Below are 22,636 nucleotides of genomic sequence, written 5' to 3'. Positions count from 1 at the left end.
ACTGAATTGTTTCTAATTAACCACAGGAAGTTTACCTAAATTAACCAAAAGGTCTACATACATACGTACGTACACAGTCCTATTATCATGTTTATAATTTTCTTAATTACAGAAGTATAATGTCGGATTGGGAGGAAATACGGCGGTTGGCAGCGGACTTTCAAAAGGCCCAATCAGCCGGAGTCGCCAACAAACTATCAGAGAGGAACTGCATTGAGATTGTTACCAAACTTATTCAGCTTAAACTTATTGATGTTATCTATACCAATGATGGTAAGGAGTATCTTACAAATGACCAGTTAGTCAGGGAGATTAAAGATGAGTTGTACGTGGCAGGAGGAAGGATTGGCGTTGTTGACCTTGCCAAGACCACAAATGTTGAATTTAGTCAGATTGAGTATGTTGTGGAAAAGATTTGTAAAGAAGAAGATGACTGCTACTTTATTCTTGGACAGATTGTTACATCAACTTATTTGGATAACATGGCAACTGAAATCAATGAAACTTTACAGCAGAGGGGAATGGTAAATATTACTAAATTAAGTAATGTTGATTTGCCTTTGGATTTTGTACGTAAACATGTTATTGCAAGGTTAGGGTCTATTATTGAAGGCTTCAAGGATGACATGGATGAAAATACTATTGTGACCCCTAGTTATATTGCTAGGAATAGAGCAAAGGTCAGAGGTATTCTGTCTGCGATAACTATGCCCACATCATGCTCAGCTTTGGCTTCAAGATTTGGAATCCAGGTTGATTTTTTTTAATGATGTGACTACTCTCAAATTAGGGTTCGTCCACTCATGAATGTCTCTGTTGAAATCAAAACTCATAGTCATAAGCCCTCAGAGTTTTAGCAGTACTACAGTCACTGTGGTATTTGATAATACTTGATAGATTGTCTTAGAATTATCATATATAACAAGGGTTTCTTAGTTATTTTAATGTATTATTTTCTTCTTTTCGGGACATTTTATTATTTTATCTGTGTTTTTTTTTATTTTAATTCTCTTATAAAACTATATAACTTTTCAGGAAAGGCTTTTTATGTCTTTAGCTGACGAACTCATCAAGACCAAGCGTGTACCTGGCGTCCTTTCTGGTAGATCTGCAATGAATGCAAACTACGTCCCACATTCCTTTGCAAAGTCACAAAATGCTTGGATCGAAAGCTTTTATTCCAGCAATGGTTACCTTGAATACAGTGCAATAAGCCGCCTGGGAATAGGGGATCCTAAAGGATATCTGAAAAAGAAATATATGGATGAAAAATTAGTGTTTTTGGGTTCCTGCGTTCTTGGACCACCAGCAGTTGACCAAGTAAAGTCTGCTCTGGACAATGCAATGGTTACAGGATCATGGATTGATCTGGTTCCTAATATGCCATCGATTCTTTCTCAATCTGATGAGGATGAATTGGTACAGCTGCTTATCAAGGACAAGCCTAACAACCTTGTTCTTGGTTCAACCACGGTCCTCAGCATGCCTTTGGTTGAGAAGGTCCGTGCAGATATTGAAGCAACAATGGAAGCCCGAGCTAAAGAGGATGTTGACAATGGCGTAATTGCCAAGCTTATCATTGAAAGCCGTGGTGTTAATATTGACGATGATGATAAAATGGATAAAAAAGATGAGAGAAGGAAGAAGGCTGCTGGAGGGAAGGCTGGAGGTGGAGCTCAGGGAAGGGAGACAAAGACAAAGTCAACAAAGAAGAAAGGAGGAAAGAGAAAGGATGATGATTGGGGAGACAGCGACGATGAAAAGAAACCCACTAAAGGTGAAACTATTAATTTTTTTCTTTTTGTGGACAAAAATTGTTTAGCAATAAATGTACCATCTTTGCTTATCTTGAACTAGCAAAGTATATGGTACCTGATGTATACAAAAAAATATTGTAATTTGTATCTGTCCTAAAATATTATACCATATGCATCTATTTTTTTTTATATAAAATCTGCCATATTAATATAAAATATTATCGATCCATTTTATTTTATTTTTCTAGTTATTCTTGAAAAAATTTTTTTTTGTTATTTTTGCTATTTTTAAATTTTTCATTTTCAAATAATTTAGGGAAAGGAGGTAACAAGAAAGACTTGGAATTCATGAGTCTTGATGACCTCAAAGCTACCCTGGAAAGCATGTCAATCCTTGCTGACATTCCTGAAGAAGTTTATGTGGAACTTGCTCAATATCTTCTACCAGGTAACTGTCGACGAGTCATCTGTTTGTAGGGGTATCCTTGAGATTGTTTCTTTCAGAGTTTTTTCTTTTATAACTTCTAGCGTCTACGCTCAATATAGACTCTATATTCGAAGTGCTAGTAAAATAGCTTAAAACTATCCCAAGACTTAAATCTGAAAACAAAATAGCATAAAACCACCACAGGACCTATGTAAAGCTTAAATAAAATAGAGAACCCAATCGGTTCAGTAGTTATTGAGATTCAGAAAAAAACCTTACTACTTTATTAAATAGAATGAATTGCTAGCTATTAAGAAGTTGTTTGCCTAATGAACGCTATTTGAAATTTCAACAAGGATGACAACATCCATAAAAGCGAAGCACTGAAACGGTAGGACAAACGGACATTAACACTTGTATAGTGTCTGAATTGAATAATCAGAAGAGTCGAAGCAAAATTGTAAGTATATTTGTTGAAAAAATGCTTGATACATGATAATGTTTATGGACATACTTACATCTTTAGGACTTGATTATAGAGTTGCTTCGCTTATAATATTGTTCTTTGTTGTCCCAGGAATCAATATACCAAAAATCAAATCAAACGGATAATTAGATCACTTAAAAAGGGGGGGGGCGGATGTGCCACTTTTTGAAACCAAAACCGACCTCGCATGATCTCGGTTAATAATAAAGTTACAGTCCTGGGTTTTTTTTCATTGGATTCACACCAATTTTTCTAGTTTGGAACTTTGAAGAAATGGCGGTGGAACTGCCGCTATCGCCGTGTATCGCCGATACCGTTTTTTTTGAGCTATCAAATGCCACTATACACAGTGCTAAAGTCAAGCTTACATTAATTATATTATTTCCCCTTTACAACCGAAAATTCAATTTTCTTTAAATTCGGCCTTCTATGTTACGTCATTTTAGTTCGACATTACTTATTATATTTTCGGAAAAAAAGTTAAACATTTCTGGTTAGGATAGAAGAAAAAAAATTGTCTATAGTTACACATTGTTCAATACTATTTTTTAAGTTAAATCAAACTTACATGAAATATCATTTCTTTCGATAATTCAGACTATAGGCATACTGTATAAAGCAAAGTATGTTTGATGGAGAGTATGTTAGAATCATCCTATATATTTTAAAAGATGCATGATGTTACCATAAAAATTCAGAAAAAGCATAGCAATCCATTAATAGTTAACTGTTTCTTAATGTTAGTTTGTCTGTCTGATTTTTGTACCTTACTTTAATAGATTTTCACATTCTCAGTTGATTTTTTAAGAATTTAAATATAATCCTTGAGGTCTACAGTATCCACATTATTTAATTGGAATGGTGACGTTTAATCCATTAAAAATATTTATTATAAAAATATTTTCTTCCCTTTATGATTTGAGGGATTGGTGTATACATTATTTTATTTAATTTTTCAATCCACGTATGCTCCTGGAATTGCTGCCTCATCCTCATGCCTGAAAATATGGATATATATTATTTTTTTCCTAGTTATTTCCCAAATTTGAAAACACATTTTTTTTTAACACACTCTGTATATTCATACTTTTTTTTTAATGTTTAATCAATTGCATATTAACATAAAAATGACCCATCTAAACCATAGAATTTCGAAAGTCAGATAGAATTATTTTACATAGCTAATAAAAAATATTCTATAGAAAGGATCAAATTATATCATTTAAGGTTATAAAGCTGTTGGAAATGCAGTACTTCTTTCTATATCAACCTTGGCAGTTATTAGCATCTAAATATTTTTGATAATGTTTCTTACTTTACAACCACTGAATCCTCCCCCCTTATTTTGATTGTTTGAAAATAAGGGGAGATATAAAAAAAGTGGCTTTCCCATTAGGGCGAGTTTTTAATTACACTGTTAGATATGATTTTATAAAACTCTTGTGATTTGTGTGATTATTGATTTTTTGGACATGGTAATTCGGGTAGACGTATGGGGAACAGCGGCATTTTTATGATGTAAATTATGTGAATAATAACTGTGACTTTATGGCCCAATCATTGACACAAAAAAAATAATGGGTACTTTTTCATATGTTAAACTATATTACCATTTCAACAAAATAATTAATCACAAAAATCACTAGAATTTTATCAAATTGAACGGGGCTTACCCATTAGGTCAAGTTTCTCTGGATATTTAAGTATATACAAAACATCCATGAATTTTATATAAAGCAAATATACCTTATGGAGAATAATTTTTAATTTTATGAAGCTCTTGTGATTTGTGTGATGCATGATTATCTCAAAATCAAAATTTGGTTAGACGTATGAGGAACGAAGGCAATTATGAAAATTATGTGAATAACTGTGACTCTAGGACACTCATTGGAACATAAGTTCACTGTTCTGTTTTATATGTTTTTGAACAAGATAAAATTCGAGAAAAGGGGAAACACTGTTCATATCTTTTAAACTCTTGTGATTTGTGTGACAAATCATTATCTCAAAATGGTAATTTGGGTAGACGTATGAGGAACAAAAGCCATTATAAAAAGTATGTGATTAACTGTGACTTTAGGACACTCATTGGCACATAAGTTCACTGTTCTGTTTTATATGTTTTTAAACAAGATTGAAAAGGGGAAACACTGTTCATATCTTTTAAAGATCTTGTGATTTGTGTGACCAATCTTTCTCTCGAAATGGTAATATAAGTTGACATATGAGGAAAATGCCTATTCTTATTTGAATAGCACTGCCCATTTCGTTTAAATATTGTTGTGATAATGCCCCATCTGAGTTTACCAACATCCCGATAAAAACATGCAACCAATGTTAAAACTTAAGTTCATCTAATTTAGCTTTTGTTATACACCATTACCATGTAAGATAACTTCATCTTCTGAACAGGCACACATCAAAGCACATTGGTATAAAATCTAGGGAAAAAAAGATTTTTTAACATGCAAAACCAAAGATTACCATGCACTTTAAGACAAAGCAGTTTTCTAACATAAATAATATATATTTGTTTACAACAGAATAACGTAAAAATCAAAGAAAAACAATATTTAATTTTGAATTGTTTATTTTCTTAATAATACTTAAGCTCAACAAAGTAAACATATTAGGACACATACAGGTGAGAAGCCTTAATTCATGTGAGGTATGTAGTAATCTTTCTCAGACTTAAGCAGTAAGAATAAACATATGAAAAATCATACAGGAGAGAAACCATATATATTTTTTGTTTAGATATAAGTAAAGTTTAAGAAAAGAATATAACCCCCAAAAAAATAACCCTACTTTTTATTTTTTAAAATTCATGATCAATTTATTCAAATTTCTGGGATTTAAGTGGCGAAATGTTTTAAGCAAGAATTAAGGAGTATAGTCACTTTCGTGGCAAAAGTTCTTAAGGGGCAATTCCTCGTATTTTCACAGTAGCTTTTCCACTATTTTTATCCCATGCGGGGCAATCACCTAACCTAACTTAAATTAACCTATCAAAAGCTGCTATGAAAATATGACAAACCCCCCTTAAGAGGCGTTGGCATGAAAGAGACTATACCCGATTTAAGTTACAAGTACAGGAAAATCCGGTGTTAGTATTTCTAAAGCAACAACACAAATACAAAATAATAAAATAAACACAAAATATCACAAAAATAATGTATGTGAGTAAAACCAATCTTCATCATTGAAACTAAACTACAAGACTGATATGTCTATAAGAAGATGAAACTTTAACTGTCAGAAAAATAAGTCCAGGGGTGTATATATATTCTGCACAAGATTAATTTTTTCCCCTAAAAATGGAAAACTAATTACAGAACTCTTAATCTTATTCATATTATTTTGCAGAATATACACCCCTCTAAAAAACAATTAGTGCTAAATCTACAATACTATTTAAACATCAACCTTCAGCAAGAAAAACAACATTTTTCTGTATGTATTCAATGCTTACGGGTTTGATTTGATTACTATCATCATTAAGATACCATTGATTATTACTATCTAATTTTGATGCGGTGACATAGTGCCCAGATTCAATTGAATCACTAAACAGGAAATATTTTATAAGAACTAAAAAGAATTCAAGTTATAACCAAAAAAATTAAGCAGGACAAATAATATGTAGTTTATATTTAACATTTCTCATTATTAATACTTTGAAAGTACTTTTAAGTTTAAAGAAGTTGTGTTTGCAATGTGCAATAAAATATTTCCTGTTAATGTGCAAAATACATGCAATTACATTATTAGAAAAATTAATTTTTGCGTTGATTTTCTCATTACCTTTGATCCGGTATATTTGAATGAATTTGATTTTTCCTTCCTGTTTTGAAATTAAGCAGTCCTTTTTTATCCGCTGACAGGTTAGACATCGTACACCAACTAGTTTCCTAAAATAAGGTTGAAAGTTGGTATTCTGAATCCGAAAAATATTTCAACTTACTACCAAAGAATTCATACCCTGTTTTTTAGACATAAAACTAAAATAAACAAAATTAACCTCAAGAACATTTCCATCTTCTCATCTAGATCAATAATGCTACCATCATCTTCACCAGAAACGTCTATGATGGTTATCATATTACATGGGTTGCCATCATGCACATCTCTAAAACAGATAACAAATAATAACAAGGATGACAAGATCCATAAGTAGCTAAGCTCAAAAATTATGAATGTAGCACCCCAATTAGCAGACAGATAGACAAAATAATGTATAGATTAGATGGGCATATGTAATAGGAATCTACACTAATAATTTCAGCTATCTATCTTGAATAGGAGCCGAGAAAATCACGTTTCTCCCTTTCCATGACTGACGGACGGCCAGACGGACATTTGGAATTAAAGAGAAGCTATACTACTAAAAAAATGGATCTTACATTAGAGGTAATAAATGTAAAATATTTAAGTGTAAATCAAACATATCAACTTACACAACATGAGTTGCCCCACACTCACAATTGACTGTAGCGGGATAACTGGTAACTGCTCCATTACTAAATCAAGAAAAAAAAATTTATTTTTGACATTCAATTACACTTAATAGAAAAAATCTTTTGTTTTTTATTTCAATTGTTTTACAATGAGATACAATACTAGAATTGTATTTCATGAATCATAAAAAAGATATTTTTGAGGGTGTATTGATTATTTTATTGTTTAAAAAAATAACTACCTCAAATACATTTTATATCGAAAGAGAAGAGCTGTAATGAATTCACTTGGATCATTCTGCCTGTTCTTATTGAATTTTATGTGGGCAGTCTTGTTCCACAAATTCAGAAAACTTTCTCCTGAGAAGCAGGACTTACTTGGCATAGCAAATAGAATTTTCCTTAAAAGAAAAACAATTTTTTAACCTATTCAATTATACCACATTATGTTTTCTTTTTACGCATTTCATGTGTTTTATTTTTAGGTAAGGTTAGGTTAAGTAATGGTTAAGGATTGCCCCAGCCCCAAGGATTAAAAAAAGTACCTAAAATGGTTCGAGCACCCAGAAAGGGCAAGAAGAAATATGAGAAAACATGTAAGAAAAAAACATGTGCTATGTTATGATCAGAAGTTTAAAATTTTTTTTGATAGAATAGTAAATAAAGTCAGGAAAAAAATTCGTACCTAGGGTGGTATCAATTTTATGATTTCACAGTAAAAAAAATGGAAGAATCTTTGTATTTTCACAGCAGCTTTTTTCTCCTATCTTAAGTCACTGCAGGGGCTCTAACCCTGCGGGAGCACTCATTAACCCTAACTTGACCAAACCTAACCTAAAATAACCCATCATCCGAATATGTGAAAATACAAAGAAACCGCATCTTTGGATTCTTCCCTTGACAAAAAATGTTCTTATATAAAAATAAACTTTGAACATAATAATCGGATAAATAATAAAAAAAAGCATGTTCCTAGCATAGATTTACCTCAAAGAGAAAAGAGCATGGTCATGAAAGGCTACCAATTCCTGATTCAGGGCCATCTTAAAATCAATTCGATGAAGGAGAAACAAACAGGAATTTAGCCAGCAGAGATATAGGTTATTTTCCAGGCCAACCTGAAGTGAGTTGAAACCAAACTGTTCATCTAGACAAATATAACCATTATCATAAAATAAAACTATTATGCAAATAAATATGGGGAAACAAAACAAATTGTAAGTTTTGGTATAATATTATCACTATCACTTACCTAAAATTCTAGACTTGGGAGGTATATCTAGAACTTTTTTCTTGAATTTATTTTTGGATGTGTCAACACCACTTCGGCCATAATATGAGGTTTGACTTGAGGTAACAGATATTGTGTCTGCATCAGTTATGTTGCTTACAGGAACCTCAGATTCCACAGGTAGTGTTTGGTGCCTCCCTGACTCTTGAGTTTCGACAGTTGGAGTTTCAATTCTTTGATTATCCTTAGTTTCAGGTTGTGACAACGATTCCTGTGAAATATATGTGACGGTTGCTTCTGAAGAACTTATTTTATTAGCTGACATTGAAACTGATTGTGATGAAATTGAATAATTGTTCTTATTACTGAATACAGAAGTCTCCTCTATAGAATCATTATTTGTTTCATTATCAGTTGTATTTGATGATGTATCTGACATTGAATAGATAGTTTCTGTATTTGATGATGTATCTGACATTGAATAGATAGTTCCTGTATTTGATGATGAATCTGACTTTGAATAGAAAGAAGATCTATCAAATTGACTGAGAAGTTGACTAGGATTAAAAAAGTGACAATTCTTACGCTTATTTTCTGATGTTCGTTCTTTACAATTATATAACTGATGCACTCTTTTATTTGAAGAAGTTTGAACAGCTTCATCTGGGTGTACTATTGACAAGAATTTGTTTTTGATTGTCACAATTTGTACAGGTTTATTTGTATTTTTCGTCAGATACCATGGACATGATCCAACCAATAGAAGTAATCCAACGTGACAACAGGCACTTATTGATCCAGAGATATTAGGGCATCTGAAATACATCAAAATATAATTTATTTAAATATTTATTTATGACTGACAGAGAGACGGGAAAAAAATCAGACATCAGTCTTAATTAGCAGCCGATAAAAAAGCTCACATATGGTCATTCATAATTATACTAAAAAGCATAAATGTTTTTTTTTGTTTTTTAAAGACAAGTCTCAGAGCAAAATATTATCCACATATATTACAAATGAAAGATTTTTTATTTAGTCAAATCCCATAAAAAAATGAAATAACATACTTGTAACAGTACATGTTGCCTACACGTTTAAAAACATCTGAACAGTTTAGAGGATTATGTTCTTCATTTTCTAAAAAGAAAATCACGGGGTTCCTGTTATTAGAGGGCTGCGTATCACTTTTGTTGCTTGGAGGACATTTTATCTGGAAAGCAACTCCTTTTCCAGGCCAAGGGGGAAGCAAACCTTCATTTTCTTTTTCAGAATAACCCTTTGGAGCAGTTTCTAGTTCCAACGCATAAACTTTCATGTCCTGGTTCATTCTTTTCAAGAGATCTTTATATTCCTCAAACGTTTTTATTTCATCTGGTTCCATTTTATCAACCTCTTGCCGCCTCATATTTCCTGCTACTTTCAATCCTTTTTTGAGGGCATGAATGGAACTGGTCAATTCATATATTTGGGAAAAATTTTCTTCATTGAGTTGTGGAAAGAGATATTTCGAGCGCAGAGTCTTGTAGCTATCAACCTGTTTCCACCCAGGCAATTTAGTAACATTTACATGAATGAGCCAGTTCTCACTATTAAAATTTTGTAGGATTTGCCGTGCTTTTTCTTCTTTCTGATCCTCTCTCAAAAATTTTACACCAAATCCTATTTGTTTAATAGATATAAAACGTTTGTAATTGTTGGATATTTTACATTAGTACCTTAGGTCTTTAGACTCTACATTTTATAGGCAAAAATTCGAATCAATAATTTACTTTACAAAAGCAGATAATCTGCAACTATATGTTACTGGTCTTAATGTTTACTATTTGTGAGAAATTTGAGCTTACATAAATAACAAGAAAATACCTAGTCCTTAGTAGTTTAAATATCTATTTCCCTGGATGCTCAACATTATTCATTGAGAACACAGATGTTACAATACCAGTGAGTCTACTGACTTTTAATCCATCTTTGAAAAGGGGTTCTAACACAGAGAGTGGCATCTTAGACTTTAAAATCTGATTAATTGTAATATATAAGCATTTTTTTTAATGATAGTTGATAGTTTCTAGCATCTAATGGCTTTATTGCTTAAGATCAAAGGCAAAGAGTTATATAACCGAATTTTTTAAAAAAAATATATAACCATAATTTAAAATGTACATAGATGTTTTACTTATACATTCCTGATATTTTTGTTGCACAGCTGCATGCAGATTTTCATTTTTTGCCCTGAAGATCCTAGCAAATTTGACAGTGTTCTGGGCTACAGTTAGTCTTTTCTCGTCAAACTGTATTTTTCTCATGGTATTAGTTGCGCTGTCAACTTCCAGTAAATATTCATCAGGTTTAGTACCTACAACAACAAAATATATACAGCAAAACTATAGAGTTAATTGTGTTATAATAGTTTAATCATGTGATTTATGATAAGAAATATTAAGGATTATACTGCTTAGATTTATGGCAGGAATCTTTACTCTTGCTCGTGCAAAGTCTCCTTTCTTTATGTGATAAAATCTTTTTACACAGTTCAACTTTAGATACACACACATAAGAAAGTTCATTATGTGAAGCTACTTAAAGGTTCTTGGAAGGTTTTTATTCATAACTGCCCCAACTCCCCTTGAATTTTTCCAGTGTCCTATCCACTACAAGTTTGATTAAAGTAAAACTTACCCAAGAATACAGCACCAACCTCATCTACCAAGGTTTTTAGATCTTTATATATTTGAGGCGCCAATTTAAGTTTTCCTACGAACTGAAATCCTGCATCAGTGATAACAATCACGAAATGTCTTGAACTTCCAGCTAGAATTCTTTTCAGGGAAGGATCTTTTCTAAGCTCTTGTAACATTATTGCATGTCCTATAAGAACTGCATCTCCACTGGCAGGACTTTGAGATGTGCAGGAAGGAAGAAGATAAACAACCTAACATAAAATTTTGTTATATAGGACTGATATATAATTTTTTTGTATTCAATCTACTTTTCATAATTGTAATATCTTAGTGCAGTTTCTTAATATCTCGATTATCACACACACACACAGTTCTACCCATTTATCACAAATAGAATATAAAACCCATTCTTACTACGTACTTTTTAATGTCATTGTTGTAAACAAAACTAATTACCTTTGGGTGTAGTGTTGAAAACGCCATTACTTTAACACAATGGCCTCCAGCATGTGGGAAATATAACATTTTCTGTAGCTGTGGATCAGATGATACATCTATGGGTACATATGTCGAATCCACCTGCAAGACTACTCCTTTTCTACCTTTACCAGTAGGGTCCTCAATGGCATCAGTAAGAGTCCTAATAATTGAAATGATATCACAAAATGTTAAAACAGTATAGCTTTGAAAAATGATTGGAAGCATAAATCACAAGAATACCATTTTACATTAGTTTTTGAAAATAAGTAAATAAAAAATGAATAAAAGTGTGAATTTTTTATTGGGAAATAACAATATAAACGCTTCTGCTAAAAGGTTGGGTAAATATTTTGATTTATAAAATTCGTGGTTTTAATTAATCTTTACCTGAAATAAATGTCGGTATTATTATAAGCATCTCCCAACACTTTTTCGATCATTTGACTGCTATCATTCAGCAAAAAGTTTGGGATGTTTACTTCATGGAGATAATACGTTCTCAGCAAATTCCAGAATATATCTCTCCCCGTAGAAACAGGTATTCCAAACACTACACTTATTTCATCTTGTGTCCAAGAGCTAGCAAGCTTTAGCCGAAACAAAAAAGATCTTGCATACATATTTAACGCCTCTTCTTTACAGGATTTAATATTGCCTTTCAACTGTGCCGTAAACTTTAAAAATTGGTTTTTAGTAACATGAATTAAAGCTTGAAAATCTCTATTAGTCAACTTCTCTGGATTTAAAAAAAGGTTTGTATACTTTCTTATGTGAAGTTGCATTGTTTTTGTGGAATCAAATTCAGAATAAGGTCTATTGCTTCTAATACTACAAATGCTTCGTGCTGGTGGAGACTTTGATCTTGTATCTTCTTCTTCCCCTTCTTCAGAACCTAAGCTCATGTTCACGACACTTACAAGTTCAGATAAAGTTAATAAATCTTGAGTTGCCTGCTCTGTTATGATATCTTCTTCTTCTCCATCATTAACATTTCTATTATCAACTATTTTATCCTTTTCTTTCTTTGAAATGATAAAACTGCTTTCGGTTTCATGTAACATCAATCTATATCGTTTCAGCATTCTGTCACTTGGTTTAGTGTACTTAGGTCCTATAAAGGCGGAAAAGGAGTTTATTTGGATGACTTGTACATATTTAGGTAAAATGATATTTTTTCTACCTTTTAAATATTTGTTGACAACTTTGATGTTATTTTGATTGTAATATTTTAGATTTTCTCCCATATTTTGGTGTTTTTTGAAAAGAAGTGGATAGCTATTTGACACTGCCATGTTTGAAATATCACACATATCAATTTTATAGACTGGTGGCAACTTTTCTAGAATTTGTTCTGCATATTTATCATGAGGATGTGCATACAATTTTCTATAATAGTTTGGCGGAATTTCATGATCTTGCTTCCATGGGCACCTGAAGTATAATTTTTATTCTATTAGTAAAAAGCAAAAATCTAAACTTCTCTAAGAAAGGAATCTAATACAAATACAACAATGAATAGGAGATAAACAAATAAAACTATTGATTATTCATAAAAATTCAGCCAACAATCTAAAATAGTACCAAAATGTATTACAATTCTCCCTGAGGCCAGATAGACGAAGGCCAAATTAACTTTTCAATGAGTTTCAAATGGTCTCCATGTGGTTAATGAAGTTATCATTTCATAATAAATCTAAACACACATAAATCACATGAATATGACACACATCAATCACATGAAAATTTCGCGTTCCTAATGAAATTAAACTTGTGAGGATACACACACACATACATGATTCTTACCAATTTATACTCATTTTTTTACAATTATAATTTCATAATAAATCTCAACACACATAAATCACATGAATATGGCACACATCGATCAAATGAAAATTTTGAGGTCCTAATGAAATTAAACTTGTGGGGATACACACATACATGATTCTTACCACTTTAAACTCATTTTTTTACACATACATAGGATAGAAGGATGGGAAATGAAGATACACCAAACTATTCCGGCACATAAATCACATGAATATGGCACACAGCAATCAAATGAAAATTGTATGGTCCTAATGAAATGAAACTTGTGGGAATATGTAAACACTTAATTTTTAGTACCAAAATCAATTACAATTCTCCCTTAGGACAGATAAACAATAGCTAAATTTACTTTCCAACGAGTTTCATATGGTCTCCATGTGGTTAAGTTTAAATCACATGAATATGGCACACATCAATCAAATGAAAATTGGAAATGAAGAAACACCAAACAAACTTTTTCGGCATAAATCACAAAACAATGGACTCACTCACTTTTTTACACACATTTTAGGATAGAAGGATGGGAAATAAAGATACATCAAACAAACTTTTCCGGCATAAATCACATGAATATGGCACACATCAATCACAAAAAAATTTTGTGGTCCTAATGAAATAAAACTTGTGTGAATACGTACACACATTATTCTTACCACTTTATACTCACTTATTTACACACATTTTAGGATAGAAGGGTGGGAAATGAAGATACACCGAACAAACTTTTCCGGCATAAATCACATGAATATGGCACACATCAAACAAACTTTTTCGGCATAAATCACAAAACAATGGACTCACTCACTTTTTTACACACATTTTAGGATAGAAGGATGGGAAATAAAGATACACCAAACAAACTTTTCCGGCATAAATCACATGAATATGGCACACATCAATCACATGAAAATTTTGCGGTCCTAATGAAATAAAACTTGTGTGAATACGTACACACATTATTCTTACCACTTTATACTCACTTTTTTACACACATTTTAGGATAGAAGGGTGGGAAATGAAGATACACCGAACAAACTTTTCCGGCATAAATCACAAAACAATGGACTCTCACAGAACAAACACACATCCTGTTATTATAAGGATAAACCAACCTGTCATTGTGTCTAAACTTTTTGATTTTAGTTGTAGTTTCCTCTCCACACTCCTTACATTGACTATTATCCATTTCCTGCGAGGAGCTTGGTCCCTAAAATATTTTCATTAGATAAGTGTCATAACTAATTTTTTAGATGTTGAAAATAATTATACAGTAGTTTGTTTATTTAATATACACCTGTTACCTGCAAAAAAAACGTATGCATGTCTGGAAAAGTTGTAATTGTATCTGCATTTTTCTTTTCCTTTGAAGAGCTTGGTTCCTAAAATATTTTCAACAATTAGGAGGCAATAAATTGTTTTTTAAAGGAAAAGGTGTTTATTTCATACCATACTCAATCAGAAATACCCAATAAAAATATCACATGTTAATGTATTATTGTCTTTAGTCAATATTATGTAATGTAAAAAATTGTTAATGTTGAAATAAAATTAAACATAATACCTGCATGAAAAACGTTGTACTTTCATCTGCATTTTCCATTTCCACTGAAGAGCTTGGTTCCTGAAATATTTTCACTAATTAAGAGATAAATAAATTAATTTATAGATGTAAAGGTGTTTATCTCTAATCATACTCATTCAGAAATGCTTAATAAAAAAATCACAAGTAAATATATCCAGTCAATATTAATTGCAGTAAAAGAATGTTAATGTTGAAATAGAAATTAAACACATTACCTGCATAAAACACGTCTGTACGTCTGGAACAGTCTGACCTTCATTTGCAATTTCAGAAACTGGGGAAGACACCACACTGTCGCATTCTAAATATTTCAAATAAATAAAAAAAATTGAGTTGTTAGTCACTTAAAATAATGAAAGTTAACTTTCAATTATCTAAACTATTTTATTATCATAGCTTGTCTAAAATTAAAACTTTCTCTCAATGACTAGACAAGTTTCATTGTATATAATTTTACTATTTTAGTGCATTTACCTGGCTTTGTACAGTTGATAAACTTTTTGTGTTTGGTAAGATTCCATTTATATGAAAATGTTTTTTCGCACTTGTCACATTTAAATTCTGATGAAACTGTTGGATTTGTTGTTGTTGATGGATTTGCCGACTGTTTTTCAGGTTTACATAAACTTCTCTTATAGTGCTGCTGTAGTCTTGATTTGAAGCAGAATTTAGCACCACACTCGTTACAACTTAAGCTGCGTTCCATGTGTAAGTCCAACTTCTCCTTAACAATAATGACCATTAAAAGAAATACATGAAAAATGATTCTAGAAAGTATAATTAAATACCAATAAATGTTTTTTTTAAATACAGCAAAGGAATAAATAAAAATAAAGGTTAATGTCATTATGTTTGATATGAAAACTTGGGCTTAGAAATATGAATAAAGTTTTGTTTTTATAAAAGATTACAACCTGATTTGGAAAGGACCTCTTGCATTCAATTGTACACTTCATTGTGTAGGTATTTACATCAAACATTTATCAAAAACCCATCATTTGCATCTGAAAAATCTTAGCAGATCAATATTTTTAAAGTCTGATTAAAAGAAAAAAATGATCTGCAAGATTTAACCTGAAGATCCGTGTGTAAACTCATTTTCCCTCCTACATAAAAAAAATGTTTTTTTTTCCCTGTTTACTAGGAGCTGTACCCTAAAAGGAATTATATTTGTTTAAAAAACGAATGGAAAAATGAAGAAGAAAAATCTAAGAAAAAAAGATCAGTGGATTTTCGGCGGTTTAGCTACTGTTCACAAGGAGCTTACTTAAATTGAAAAAAAAACCCAGTTAAAAACACCAGGGGAAAAAAAATAAGAAAAAAAAATTCGGCGGGAGATGGCGGTTTTTCGGCGGGAGATGAAGGTTTTCGGCGGTTCCGCCACCGTTTCTTCACAGTTCCATTTTGTTTACCACAAAAGCAACTGCTGTGCAGAATTTTTGAGCTGTAACTCTTTTATGGGCTGAGAATGGAAAAATGAAGAAGAAAAATCTAAGAAAAAAAGATCAGCGGATTTTCGGCGGTTTAGCTACTGTTCACAAGGAGCTTACCTTAAATTAAAAAAAAACCAGTTAAAAACACCAGGGGAAAAAAAATAAGAAAAAAAAAAATTCGGCGGGAGATGGCGGTTTTTCGGCGGGAGATGAAGGTTTTCGGCGGTTCCGCCACCGTTTCTTCACAGTTCCATTTTGTTCACCACAAAAGCAACTGCTGTGCAGAATTTTTGAGCTGTAACTCTTTTATGGGCTGAGATCATGCGCGTTTTACTTTTGGTTTCAAAAAGTGGCACATCCGCCCCCCCCCCCTTTGTTGTTAAAAAAGTAGAAAAATCGACATGTTTAAAATGGACGTACGGACATTCTGGTAATGATTATAGAGTTGCTACGCTTTCTAAATCGTGCCCAACTACTACAGGAATCATCATGCAAAGTTTGAAATCGATAGGACAATTCTAACATGCCTAAATTAATGAATAAAAGCTATCTATCTCGGACGGACGTACGGACGGACGGACCGACCCTAATTATAGAAAAGCTTCGCTTTTAATTATCAATTGAAAACCAAATTTTAAGGTTTAACCTCGAAGTACCGCGAGGTGGCCATGAGCATGTACCAGGCCACCCTCACCAAGAGCATGCACAACAAGCGCAAGACTCACTCTGAGCTCCAGGAGGAGGTCAACAGTCTCTACACTAGCTTCAGGCTGTATGAGAAAGGTCTTAAAGAGATTAAGAATGATGCAAATAAGGAGAATCTTGCCAAGCATTTGTTGAAAACGACAGCAAGCCAGATTCTTGATAGTATACTTCTATATGTTGCAGAAGAAAGTATGATTAAGGTAATCAATTCTTATTTGTATAGGTATATTCTTTTAAAAATGTTGACATATTATAACCCAAAATAGTTGTTCTCTGCCAGAGTTCTGTCATTTATAAAAATTGAAAGAGGATAACTCCGAGTTTTAGAATTAAATTATCACAATACTTTTTTTTGCAATTTCTGTTTTACATTTTTTTTTACTGGATATTATTATATAATATTCGTGGATATTATGAAAAGGAAAAATTGTCGTTGATTTAGGTTGCTAACATTGGCATCACTTATTTGTCAGTTCGTTCATCCAGTTGGAGGGGAGGGGGTTTATTGGTTGTATGTTAGGTTCGTTATTTTAGCCGTCTACAAGTATCACTTCATCCGAGTAGATTATAATCTGGTTTAAGATCCAAGTATTTATAAATCAATTTTCTTGTTAAGGGGGGGGTAAGTTTTGCCACTTTCGCGTAATCAGTGTTGTATGGGCTAGGTATTGATCTGAGATTATAGGTTATTTAGGATAAAAGTTTACTTTTGGGTAGTAGTTCACGGAAATTTAATCATTTTTTGAATAGGTCTCCAGGTTCAGGTGCTGCAGGCTGGAAGGTCGTTTCTGGACAGGTAAAAAAATTTAAAAAATTTTGTTTGAAGAGTTAGAGAGCAACTTATAAAACAAAATATGCTTCTTTTTGAATGTTATTAACATATCTGCAGAAAAAATTAAAATAGGCCTCCAGGTTCAGGTGCTGCAGGCCTCCAGGTACACTCTGGACAGGTAGAAATTAAAAATTTTTATTTGTAGAGTTAGAGGTACACTAATAAAACCAAATATGCGTGTTTTTGGATGTTATTACCATATTTGAAGAAAAAAATGACAATCAGCCTCCAGGTTCAGGTGCTGCAGGCCTCCAGGTTCACTCTGGACAGGTAAAAGATAAAATTTCTTATTTGAAGAGTTAGAGGTACACTTATAAAACAAAATATGCAATTTTTTGGATGTTAGCATCATATTTGCAGAAAAATTTAAAATCGGCCTCCAGGTTCAGGTGCTGCAGGCCTCCAGGTACACTCTGGACAGGTAAAAATAAAATTTTTTTATTTAAAGAGTTTCAGGTACACTTATAAATCAAAATATGCATCTTTTTGGATGTTATCATCATATTTGCAGAAAAATTTAAAATCGGCCTCCAGGTTCAGGTGCTGCAGGCCTCCAGGTACACTCGGGACAGGTAAAAATTAAAATTTTTTATTTGAAGAGTTACAGGTACACTTATAAAACAAAATATGCATCTTTTTGGATGTTATCATCATATTTGCAGAAAAATTTAAAATCAGCCTCCAGGTTCAGGTGCTGCAGGCCTCCAGGTACACTCTGGACAGGTAAAAATTAAAATTATTTATTTGAAGAGTTGCAGGTACACTTATTAAAACAAATATGCATCTTTTTGGATGTTATTACCATATTTGAAGAAAATATGACAATTGGCCTCCAGGTTCAGGTGCTGCAGGCCTCCAGGAACACTCTGGATAGGTAAAAATTAAAATTTCTTATTTGAAGAGTTTAAGGTACATTTATAAAACCAAATATGCATCTTTTTGGATGTTATCATCATATTTGCAGTTAAAATTAAAATCGGCCTCCAGGTTCAGGTGCTGCAGGCCTCCAGGTCCAGTCTAAACAGGTAAAAATTATAATTTCTTATTTAAAGAGTTAGAGGTACACTTATAAAACTAAATATGCGTAATTTTGGATGTTATTATCATATTTAAAGATAAATTGACAATCGGTCTCCAGGTTCAGGTGATGCAGGCCTCCAGGTCCACTCTAAACAGTTAAAAATTATAATCTCTTATTCAAAGATTTAGAGGTACACTTATTAAACCAAATATTTTTTTGATACTTTTTGATATGGACACCTTACCTGGATCCTGTTAACTGCTGGTTGTCGCTAGCCAGTTAAAAAAGCCTAAATGGTTATTTTTGAATTTAGAGGAATGGTTTCTAACTAGAATATGGCTAAATTTTAATAATTTAGTATAATATAGTATTTAAGGCTTCGAAATGTGTTCCTTACAGGCTCTAGATGGCCTCCAGGGGCCTGCTGGACAGATTAATTAAATGTGTAAAGGAAGGTATAGTATATAGATAAAGATAAGAAACTTAAATAAAAAATTGAGCATGGAGGCCACCTTGAGCCTGTCTAAAGCACATCTAGGGACATTAAATAATATGTATTGTATTTGATAATGATATTTAACCATTTCCTATTTTATAACCTTTTCTCTAAATTCAAAAATGATGTATTAAGATTATTAGCTATCCTGCAGGCACCTGGAAAAGGTTTACTTGATAAATTTTGCTATTTTATTATATTTTAACAATTTTCTATTTAGAAACCTTTCCTCTAATATCAAAAAATACCTAAATTAAAGATTTTAAGTTTTACCTGTCCTGAGTGTACCTGGAGGCCTGCAGCACCTGAACCTGGAGGCCGATTTTAATTTTTCTGCAAATATGATGATAACATCCAAAAAGATGCATATTTTGTTTTATAAGTGTACCTGTAACTCTTCAATTAAGAAATTTTAATTTTTACCTGTCCCGAGTGTACCTGGAGGCCTGCAGCACCTGAACCTGGAGGCTGATTTTAAATTTTTCTGCAAATATGATGATAACATCCAAAAAGATGCATATTTTGTTTTATAAGTGTACCTGTAACTCTTCAATTAAGAAATTTTAATTTTTACCCGTCCAGAGTGTACCTGGAGGCCTGCAGCACCTGAACCTGGAGGCCGATTTTAAATTTTTCTGCAAATATGATGACAACATCCAAAAAGATGCATATTTTGTTTTATAAGTGTACCTGTAACTCTTCAAATAAAAATTTTTATTTTTTACTAGTCCAGAGTGTACCTGGAGGCCTGCAGCACCTGAACCTGGAGGCCGATTTTAAATTTTTCTGCAAATATGATGATAACATCCAAAAAGATGCATATTTTGTTTTATGAGTGTACCTGTAACTCTTCAAATAATAAATTTTAATTTTTACCTGTCCAGAGTGTACCTGGAGGCCTGCAGCACCTGAACCTGGAGGCCGATTTTAAATTTTTCTGCAAATATGATGATAACATCCAAAAAGAAGCATATTTTGTTTTATAAGTTGCTCTCTAACTCTTCAAACAAAATTTTTAATTTTTTTTTACCTGTCCAGAAACGACCTTCCAGCCTGCAGCACCTGAACCTGGAGACCTATTCAAAAAATGATTAAATTTCCGTGAACTACTACCCAAAAGTAAACTTTTATCCTAAATAACCTATAATCTCAGATCAATACCTAGCCCACACAACACTGATTACGCGAAAGTGGCAAAACTTACCCCCCACTTAGTCAATAACTGACGTACGTACAAATATATAACTCAGGAGTCAGCATAGATTTGCGATGTTACAAAAATGTCTATTCTTTAAGGTTCCTGAAGCTAAAGAGTTAAGTGCTTCAGAACGTCAGAACCTTATCAAGGAGCTACCATCAGATATTGCAGAACCTGCCATGAAGCTGAACAAAGCCGTCGCCGGAAAATCCGCCGATGATTTCCTAAAAACCCTGGAAGAAGAATCCCTAAACGTCTGTGATGTAATGCTGAAGAAACAGGATAAGAAGAAAGATAAACAAATTTTGTTTAACCACAAGATAGAGCTGCTTGATAAGTTGGGCAGCTGTGAGGATCCAGCCCTTGGGCTTCATTTGGCGGCTCTCATCCTGTTCCAGCACTTCACTGGAAACATTATTCATGTAAAGAATTTTTATTCATTAGGATTTTTTTCAAATTTCGTTTAATATCTTTTATCTGCATAGTCTAGGGTGTTTCTCATGTATATGTTTCATAGTTTTATTACCTAGCCTTATAATTTGTCGTCTGTATAACTATAAAGGAATTAATGAACTATACGACTGCTGTTTAAAATAGAATAATTTTTGTGGAGATTCATCGCGCTAATGAACAATTTGATGACAACTCACTTCATTCTGGCAAAGTGTTTAATCTTTATTAGCTTCGCTTTTCATGATGTTGTCATCATTGTTTTGTAATGAGGTTTATAATTTCTTTTTAATTCAATTTTTTTTATGAAGTTCTACCTACTGTGATAGGAAAGGGGGAAGGGGGGGTCGTAGAAAGATACATCCATGTTGCATATCTATTATTATTTTTGTTTTAGGCAAGTGGCAAGTTCGTACCAACAATTCTAAGCTTTGTCCAAGAACAGTTGACACTGGAACAAAATCAACTTCTATCAAATCATCAACAGCTTGTTGTTAAACAGTTGAAGGAAAGATCTTTATAAGAAAGCCTAGATATTCGATAAATAAAATTGGTTAGAATCCTTATATAAAAGTAACAGTCAGTCTGTCTATGTGCACTGAAGGATCTCGCTAACCGCTGAACCGTTATGGTTCTCCTTTACAGTAAAGCTCAATAGGTCCTTGGAAGGTTTATAACTTTTTTGGGGAGGGGTTTATTAACTAAAACTGAAAATGAGTGAGATGACTTCCCCCCCCCCTCTCTCTTACTCTAGGCCTCTAGGGGCTTAGCTGCTAATAAAATATAAAGAAGTAACACTATCTGCTGAACACCATAAGTACATATTCATGAAAAAAATACATTTTAAAGTGGACATGTTTCAAGTTACTAATCAGCACTCTAAAAGACTAGTCATTTTATAAAGTTCTTGAAATACAGGAAAAAGACAGTGACTTGGAAGGAGAGTTGGAGGAATGTTTGTCAAACTTGAAACAAATGATCACAAATCTAAAGAAGAACAAAGAGAAGAATGAAGAATGAATATAACTATTTATAGAGTAGTTGCGCTATGAAATTTTATTTGATATTTATATTATTTTGTTATTGTGATTTTACATAACCAGTGCTTTGTTAAATTATTTTTACACTAAAAATTTTCTTCCAAGAAAGGTTTTATTTCATCAAAAAAAACTACATGCCTGCTATAAATGATCAATTGATAAGAAATGCATTGATTTTCTTCATATTATTGTTGAATTTTCATAAAAAATTAATTATTTTATCTCGTTATTATTATTCATAATGTATACAATTCTATACAATTTTCAAAGGATAATCTTTGAATTGGCTTTTTCGTCCGCTCGGCCTTCCATAATATACGAATAGCTCTTATTGAGGATTGTTAGAACTGTCCTTTCGATTTTAAATTTGGCATGGTGATTCCTGCAACTATTTGGTTTTTGGCAAATTCTCTCGGGAGGGTGGTAGTACCCTCAACCTTAATTGTTATAATCTTTCCCATGGCCTATGAGAAGCCACACTTTTAAGGAGAATGGTATCGGTTCAGCGGTTAGCGAAATCCTTCAA

At 32.5% G+C, this 22,636-nt stretch overlaps 4 protein-coding genes across 5 annotated transcripts; 1 reads left to right on the top strand and 3 right to left on the bottom strand.

The window, feature by feature from the left end:
• The first annotated feature begins 81 nt into the window (after positions 1–81).
• On the top strand, positions 82–22,218 carry Ufl1 (UFM1 specific ligase 1). Its single transcript, XM_080166727.1, has 7 exons — positions 82–752; positions 1,036–1,777; positions 2,074–2,205; positions 17,008–17,273; positions 20,719–21,042; positions 21,468–21,582; positions 21,993–22,218. The coding sequence occupies exons 1-7, from the start codon at positions 120–122 to the stop codon at positions 22,088–22,090; spliced, it is 2,310 nt and encodes a 769-aa protein (XP_080022853.1). The 5' UTR covers positions 82–119; the 3' UTR covers positions 22,091–22,218.
• On the bottom strand, positions 2,534–9,021 carry LOC145324103 (uncharacterized). Of its 2 annotated transcripts, XM_080166741.1 has the most exons (7): positions 8,384–9,021; positions 8,119–8,278; positions 7,374–7,532; positions 7,132–7,194; positions 6,696–6,803; positions 6,479–6,585; positions 2,534–3,669 (listed from the first exon to the last, which is right to left on the bottom strand). In XM_080166741.1, the coding sequence occupies exons 1-7, from the start codon at positions 8,838–8,840 to the stop codon at positions 3,548–3,550; spliced, it is 1,176 nt and encodes a 391-aa protein (XP_080022867.1). In that variant the 5' UTR covers positions 8,841–9,021; the 3' UTR covers positions 2,534–3,547. The 2 variants fall into 2 exon arrangements, with proteins under 2 accessions (XP_080022867.1, XP_080022862.1); XM_080166736.1 differs by lacking the exon at positions 2,534–3,669 and having other exon boundaries at positions 5,379–6,585.
• On the bottom strand, positions 9,520–12,289 carry LOC145324121 (uncharacterized). Its single transcript, XM_080166749.1, has 4 exons — positions 11,911–12,289; positions 11,500–11,683; positions 11,042–11,294; positions 9,520–10,718 (listed from the first exon to the last, which is right to left on the bottom strand). The coding sequence occupies exons 1-4, from the start codon at positions 12,141–12,143 to the stop codon at positions 10,474–10,476; spliced, it is 915 nt and encodes a 304-aa protein (XP_080022875.1). The 5' UTR covers positions 12,144–12,289; the 3' UTR covers positions 9,520–10,473.
• Positions 12,182–16,973, bottom strand: LOC145318191 (uncharacterized). The gene is made up of 8 exons (XM_080159563.1): positions 15,850–16,973; positions 15,410–15,659; positions 15,151–15,236; positions 14,915–14,974; positions 14,655–14,732; positions 14,466–14,560; positions 12,286–12,954; positions 12,182–12,197 (listed from the first exon to the last, which is right to left on the bottom strand). Exons 1-8 carry the CDS (start codon positions 15,913–15,915, stop codon positions 12,182–12,184), a joined length of 1,320 nt encoding a protein of 439 aa, XP_080015689.1. The 5' UTR covers positions 15,916–16,973.
• Positions 22,219–22,636: the final 418 nt, after the last annotated feature.

Source organism: Acartia tonsa, chromosome 1, assembly GCF_053477335.1.
Source record: "Acartia tonsa isolate MP-2025a chromosome 1, ASM5347733v1, whole genome shotgun sequence".
In the NCBI taxonomy this organism is placed as follows: domain Eukaryota; kingdom Metazoa; phylum Arthropoda; class Copepoda; order Calanoida; family Acartiidae; genus Acartia; species Acartia tonsa.
Note: the sequence above shows the minus strand (reverse complement) of the source record. Positions and strands in the feature narration are given on the sequence as shown.

Bases quoted from the DNA above. Each gene is read 5' to 3' on its own strand.
- Ufl1 (XM_080166727.1), top strand. From the start codon at position 120: ATGTCGGATTGGGAGGAAATACGGCGGTTGGCAGCGGACTTTCAAAAG. The intron at 753-1,035 runs GTTGATTTTTTT...ATAACTTTTCAG, and splicing joins CTTCAAGATTTGGAATCCAG to GAAAGGCTTTTTATGTCTTT. The intron at 21,043-21,467 runs GTAAAGAATTTT...TTTTTGTTTTAG, and splicing joins TCACTGGAAACATTATTCAT to GCAAGTGGCAAGTTCGTACC.
- LOC145324103 (XM_080166736.1), bottom strand. From the start codon at position 8,840: ATGTCAGATACATCATCAAATACAGAAACTATCTATTCAATGTCAGAT. The intron at 8,279-8,383 runs GTAAGTGATAGT...ATATTTGTCTAG, and splicing joins TCCCAAGTCTAGAATTTTAG to ATGAACAGTTTGGTTTCAAC. The intron at 6,804-7,131 runs GTAAGTTGATAT...TATCTGTTTTAG, and splicing joins TGTGGGGCAACTCATGTTGT to AGATGTGCATGATGGCAACC.
- LOC145324121 (XM_080166749.1), bottom strand. From the start codon at position 12,143: ATGTATGCAAGATCTTTTTTGTTTCGGCTAAAGCTTGCTAGCTCTTGG. The intron at 11,295-11,499 runs GTAATTAGTTTT...ATTTTATGTTAG, and splicing joins TTTCAACACTACACCCAAAG to GTTGTTTATCTTCTTCCTTC. The intron at 10,719-11,041 runs GTAAGTTTTACT...TTGTTGTTGTAG, and splicing joins GGTTGGTGCTGTATTCTTGG to GTACTAAACCTGATGAATAT.
- LOC145318191 (XM_080159563.1), bottom strand. From the start codon at position 15,915: ATGTTTGATGTAAATACCTACACAATGAAGTGTACAATTGAATGCAAG. The intron at 15,660-15,849 runs GTTGTAATCTTT...ATTATTGTTAAG, and splicing joins AGAGGTCCTTTCCAAATCAG to GAGAAGTTGGACTTACACAT. The intron at 14,975-15,150 runs GTAATGTGTTTA...AAAATATTTCAG, and splicing joins TACAGACGTGTTTTATGCAG to GAACCAAGCTCTTCAGTGGA.